Here is a 6,030-nt window from a genome sequence, read left to right as displayed (position 1 = left end):
GGAAACGTAGTGCAACTAGGGCCGTGTTCAGCAGCCCATATAAATTATCTTAACTCACTTGTTTTCCATGTTGACGTTTCCTGAACAGCTAAATATTGTATTTTTTACAAAAATTTTCTATAGAAAAGTTATTTTAAAAAATCATATTAATTTATTTTATATTTTTTAATAATTAATTAATCATATACTAATATATGATTATGTTTTCCACGTCGGGTAACCAACTCCCCTCTCCAGCCAAACGCAACCTAAGGGTGACAATAGGTAAATGTCATTTTAAGTCCTTGCACAAACCTACTTAACCTTTCTCAAATTTTAGCCCACCCATTTTAAACCCAACCCCTGCCCTTAATTTATAGGTGCCATTATAATTTTGCACAATTAGAGATATATCATTGCTATCTCAGTGGTATATGAAACCCACATGAGTCAATAATATATAGGTCAGGATAACATATCTCTAATTTTGTAAAATTATAATAGCATTCTTGTAATTTTTCCTAATCTAATTTTATAAGAAAAATATTAGACTCATTACCAAGCCTAACATGAAACAATGTATTCTAGTCATTAATTTGTAGTGAGAAAAATGTTTATGATGATCCAAACTGCAACAGTAGTAAATTTACTTTGTCCGGTGCAAAGTCAAAGTATATGTTTAAAGGAAATCGCTATGCATATGACTCAACCATCCGACTTATATATGATCTACTTAAGTGCCACTTACCCTTTTTGTTACAATGTTTTCGTACACAGGTAGTATAATTAGAGACTATTTTAACCTAGGTAACAAAAGATGACCCAAATTACAACATACCTAATTTTAATGCAGATTAGTGGTTTCTATCATAACATTTAGTAATGAACTAATCTAAAAAAACATTTAGTAATCAAATGTAAATTCCGTGCTTTAAATTATGTCGCACATATTTGCAGTTTGTCAAATGGAAACAGATGTCAAATGGAACCACCATCAACTCTCATTTTCTCAGGAGTGGATATCACCAGACCAACTTAGAATCATGTCATTTTCTTGCCCGCGTATTACTAAGCCGTACACCACGAATGAAGGGTACATAGTCGCATTGCATTTTACACCACATTGCTGCTCTATGGGAGACAACATTTATATATACTAAAGAAAGAACGAATTAGGGTTAAATCAATGAGATAGAGAACAATGGTGTTACAGAGAGTAGGGTACACAGTGAATTGAATAGACGACAAACGGGATCGCCTCACGTGTCCAGCCAATTACGTTGAACGACCCAATGAATGGGTAAAACCCCACAGCTGCAGAAAAGAACAAGTCAGTAATACCGAATAAACAAAGTGATGAACTTAAGAGCATGCACAGCAAGGAAGAAAAGAGAAGAAACGCATGATGATCAACCTCCACTGAAAATGAAGAAAAGAGAAGAAACGCATGCTGATCAACCTCCACTGAAACAACACATCTAAACTCAACCACAATCACCATTAACTGTTTTTATTTTGTACTAGAATTCTACGTATATTTGTAAAAGGTTGTGGTGTTCATAATAGGGTTAATTTGATCTGTCATTGCAACTAGATAAATGCCATTACAATTCGTTTATTCGTAACCGTGCCATTCAAATTTTACAAAATTAGACACGTGCCATCGCCGTCATGTTTTATATCTTCTTTCCCATCTGCACGTGGGACCCACCCGTCAGATTCATCTTCTTCCTCCGATCCTCAGTTTTCCCATATCTCTGTCCACCGATGAACTCACGCAGGCAGATGACGCAGTCAAACGGGACCTTGCGTCGATGAAGGCTTGGTCCACGCCGGCGTCGTGGAGGTGAAATAGCTGCTGGAGCTGCCCCCTGGAATGCCGTCACGTTGTCTGCGTCCTCCCTTGCCTGCCGCTGCCGGTGCAGCCGGAGCAGGTGCAGATGGCAACGAGGAAGACGATGCTCAGGCTGCAGCCCGCACATCACGATGTTGAATCAAACAAGAATAAATAAAAACAAAAAAAAAGACTGCCGTTATACGATCTGAAGTCCAAAACTCAAATTTTTCTCAGGAGACGCCGGTGGAGATAGATGTGGGGAATGGGGAAAGCAAAGATTGGAGAAAGATTGGAGGAAGAAGATGAATCTGACGGATGGGTCCCACGTGTAAATAAGGAAGAAGATGGAAAATATAACGACGATGGTATGGTTCTAATTATATGAAATTTAAGTAGCACAACTACGAATAGACGAATTATAATGGCATTTATCAAATATGTATAGTTGCGATGGCACGGATCAAATTAACCCTTCATAATATTAGAACCACAATGCCAAAAACAATTATATGGAGTAATACACTTAAAACTATTTCTTCCATACTTAGTGTACAGAACAAATGGTCAAAGTGCTGTCACCAAAGTAACAAAAGTACTACTTCCGTTTCATAATGTAAGATGTTTGATTTTTTTGTTGCAACGTTTGACCATTCATTTTATTTAAAAATTTAGTACAAATATAGAAAATGACAAGTTATACTTAAAGTTCTTTTGATAATAAAGTAAGCCACAAACAAAATAAATGGCATTTCCATAATTTTTTTTAATAAGACAAATGGTCAAATATTGCAAGCAAAAAAGTCAAATATCTTACATTATAAAATGGAGGGAGTAGTATTTAGAAATGCCAAGATTTAGTTGGTCCTAAGTCCCTGACCAACATGGTGCATATTTTTATTATGACCATACTTGATTAATTGAGCATTCTACTCAAGCAGGCCCTTTAGTATGTTGTATATTTCTTTTGAGTTATTATGACTACAGAATATAAATAATTCTTTGGATTTGAATTTTAAAAAAATCATCTTACCTCAACATTTTTCAGCTCAAAATCTGGACTATGAGCCAAGCACGAGTTCCCAAATGTTTCACATAATCCACTGGTTCCATGTAACCTATTCAGTAAAACCAAGATATCATGCTCTATTCAGTAAAACCAAGATATCATGCTAACCATGACTGTTTTGTGCAAAATGAGGAAATTGTATATGCCACAATAGCAACTTACAAATCTTCATCGAGGCACAATGCAAAATTCCCACCACCTCCAAACGCCAGACAATTATTCAAGCATAAGTAGTAGTACCTGTTGGCGCCTGGATGTTTTTTTCCCAGATAAGTATAACCACAAATATTACAATATTAACTATGTTGATAGAAAACATTTGTGGTGAACTACTATTAAAAATAATAAATCCAATTGAATTTTGAATACAGTATTAACATGGTAAGTTACAAAATTGTGTGCCGATTTATAATTTCACCATAAATTACAACTCATCAGCACATCATACTAGTTACTTTCATTAATGCGTTGCCATTTTCCTTTTGATTCCACTTTTGCTGATGATGCCACTTTTGTAAAAGCTCAGGACCTCAGATGCAAGTCATATATAATGATGGCAGACATGTAATTTATAAAGAATGTGTGCTAAAGTGAAACTTGTTGTCTGACATGGTTATACCAAAATAAGATGCTTACCAGTTGGTCTGAAAAGCCTAGGTTCACCGGAAATCGTTGTGAATACAAATGTCTGATTAGTTCCCTGCTCCATCAGGAATATAGATACAATCATTACACAATCTGGGGAAAACGAATAAAGGATGCTCTAGAAGGTAGCCACCCCTAGGCAATGCCTAGGTGCTACAGGGCACCTTTCTGCTTAAGCCTGCGTAATCACCAAGGTTATGATGCCTGACTAGCTTCATGTGCCTTGGTGAACAGTGGGGCAAACACGTCCAGCATTACTAGCATTCATAAGCATAAATAGCAACTTTCTAATGTCTGACCTGATACTTTCTTTTCTCTGTAGGCCTAAGAGGGCCATTTAACAAGCCACCAAACACAGCCCCCTGCATGTCTCCGACAATCTAATATGAAGGGTAAGAAATATTTCAGAAGAAGCCCTGACTCCTAAAAACAAGTATTGAGGTTGCATTGATATGGCATGTATCAATATTTCATGGTAAATGCATAACACGTAGTCGGACATACCAATAGGCATGGACCCTGGAGATTTTCACTTCTACGAAAAAGTGTTCTTAGAGATATTCCATGCTTCCAAGTGCTGCACTTCAGTTGCCAAAAACAAGACGGAATGAAGAAATCAAAAGGCAATACTAAAAAACACATTATTAAGTAAAAATTTGCAAGCATGGCATGTTTATACCTATAAAGCAATACCCAGTGACATCCCCTTAAGGTCCCAGGGAGAGAAGACTGAAAAAATCCAAACAATTTTGGAGACACGAATCTAGACTTTTCAGTTAAATAACAAAGAGAGTCTATGCAGTCTGATGTTGATGTTTCTTCATTTCCATTTGAGTTATCCCTGGACCTGTATGACTGCAGGATTTGCTGCTCGTTATCAGAATTTCCATTCCTTTTCTCTCCCTCACTTTCATAACCAGATTCCTCACTCAATTCCAGTGGCTGATCACACCACAAGAAATCATTCCCTCTCCATCGTTTAGGAAGTGATTCAGGAGGTAGCGGTTTCATATTCATTGAACTCGGTGAAGTCCTCTCATGTCCCGAAATTGAGGTTGGCAGAAGGGACATCATGTAAGAGGATAATGATCCTTTGTTAGGAGAAGTAAAATGCTCCACTGGAAAAGAAGTTTCCTGAATAAACACATGTTATTAAAACAGAAGTAATTAAAAAAAGGTTGTGAGTTCTCACTGCTAAAAGCTCCAAAAGCCTCTTGAGGCTTAAGATGACACAAACCATGCAAAATTTACATGTACTTCTTTCTATGAGTTATATAAGCTAATGTTTCAACGGCAAAGATTGTGCATTACAAACTGGAACTACATCAGTATTGATTCAGCATCAACTTAGTTTTTCTGTAGACCCATATATGTCCGAATACTGTCTCAATCATTTCTAGCTTAGTCTGCTGGTGGTACTCAGGATTGTTGCCAAATCGCTAGTTTTTGGTCAGGATTGTTGCCAAATCGCTTGTTTTTGGCCTGAAAAAAGAACGGCAATTACAGTTTTTCTCTTGGCTACGGCGACAACTACGAAATATCATAAAAATACAGAACAATGATGCATTGGGTGAAAAAAAACTGCAACCATTTGAACAGCTAAATCCTAACAAAACACCATTGGTGAGCCCAAGCAGCAAACAATACAAAACCACAATGGTAATGCCAAAACAACATCGTCTGCCCAGGGGGGCATCAGCCCCAGATCCAAATCTAAGACGAGGAACTACGCCATTATTAAATTATAGAGAAGGGGAAAAAACAATTCATTGATCCCGTTTCGACACCGGCAAGCTCCAAGATTCCGCCTTTCCGGAACCACCGGATCGATGGACGAGGCGACGCGACGCCACACCAACCACCACCACAAACCAAACCAAAAAAGAAAAAAAAAAGGAAAGAAAGGAAAAAATGCGGATCCGACGCAGCGTGCACGCGCGGGAGGGACGAGGGATCTCACCCGCGGCTCAACGGCGGCGGCGGCGGCGGAGGGGGAGGCCGGGGAGTCGGCGAGGAGGCGGGCGAGCCTGCCCGCCACCTTCTCCTTCCAAGCGAGCATCGCCACCGCGGTCCTCCTTCCCTGCTACCTTGCCTCGCCGGCCCGCACGCCGCCGCTGCCGCTATTGGCGGTCGGTCGCGTGCGGACGGACGACGGCAGGCGTAGCTTGGGTGGTGGCGGCGATGCCGACGGAGAGAGAGGGAGGGAGGGAAAGAGGAGGCAAAGGCGAAGTTTGGTTGGGCATATACGCGTCAAGGAAGCGAAGGGACAAGTTTGGCCGGACCGCACCGCACGACAAGTTTGGCATCGTCAGTGACTGTAACGATCGTCGTCCAGACTCCAGAGTCCACGCTGCAGACACTGTTGGAACCGAGGAGGGAGAGAGAGAGAGAGAGAGCGGGACTAAAAATTAATCCTAGAAATAAAACATAAAGTTCTATCCTATTTATTTAGAGGAACTAAAAGAGACAAAAATCTTATTAAATGATCTAATTAATAGTACAC

At 39.5% G+C, this 6,030-nt stretch overlaps 1 protein-coding gene across 3 annotated transcripts; it reads right to left on the bottom strand.

The window, feature by feature from the left end:
- Positions 1–895: 895 nt before the first annotated feature.
- LOC102718287 (oxidation resistance protein 1) lies at positions 896–5,799 on the bottom strand. 3 transcript variants are annotated; one of them, XM_040526374.1, is made up of 8 exons: positions 5,488–5,586; positions 4,207–4,661; positions 4,032–4,104; positions 3,827–3,907; positions 3,519–3,582; positions 3,045–3,132; positions 2,847–2,931; positions 896–1,293 (listed from the first exon to the last, which is right to left on the bottom strand). In XM_040526374.1, exons 1-8 carry the CDS (start codon positions 5,584–5,586, stop codon positions 1,255–1,257), a joined length of 984 nt encoding a protein of 327 aa, XP_040382308.1. In that variant the 3' UTR covers positions 896–1,254. The 3 variants fall into 3 exon arrangements, with proteins under 3 accessions (XP_040382308.1, XP_040382306.1, XP_040382307.1); XM_040526372.1 differs by lacking the exon at positions 896–1,293 and adding an exon at positions 1,375–1,946 and having other exon boundaries at positions 5,488–5,799; XM_040526373.1 differs by lacking the exon at positions 896–1,293 and adding an exon at positions 1,379–1,946 and having other exon boundaries at positions 4,207–5,009; positions 5,488–5,526.
- Positions 5,800–6,030: the final 231 nt, after the last annotated feature.

Source organism: Oryza brachyantha, chromosome 7, assembly GCF_000231095.2.
Source record: "Oryza brachyantha chromosome 7, ObraRS2, whole genome shotgun sequence".
Taxonomy (NCBI): domain Eukaryota; kingdom Viridiplantae; phylum Streptophyta; class Magnoliopsida; order Poales; family Poaceae; genus Oryza; species Oryza brachyantha.
This window is presented reverse-complemented; position numbering and strand designations above follow the sequence as displayed.

What these genes read in the sequence shown, in the direction of transcription:
- LOC102718287 (XM_040526372.1), bottom strand. Translation starts at nt 5,586, where the DNA reads ATGCTCGCTTGGAAGGAGAAGGTGGCGGGCAGGCTCGCCCGCCTCCTC. An exon ending in CCGCCGCCGTTGAGCCGCGG is followed by an intron (nt 4,662 to 5,487) that starts GTGAGATCCCTC and finishes GTGTTTATTCAG; the next exon opens with GAAACTTCTTTTCCAGTGGA. An exon ending in TAGGCTTTTCAGACCAACTG is followed by an intron (nt 3,133 to 3,518) that starts GTAAGCATCTTA and finishes AAAAACATCCAG; the next exon opens with GCGCCAACAGGTACTACTAC.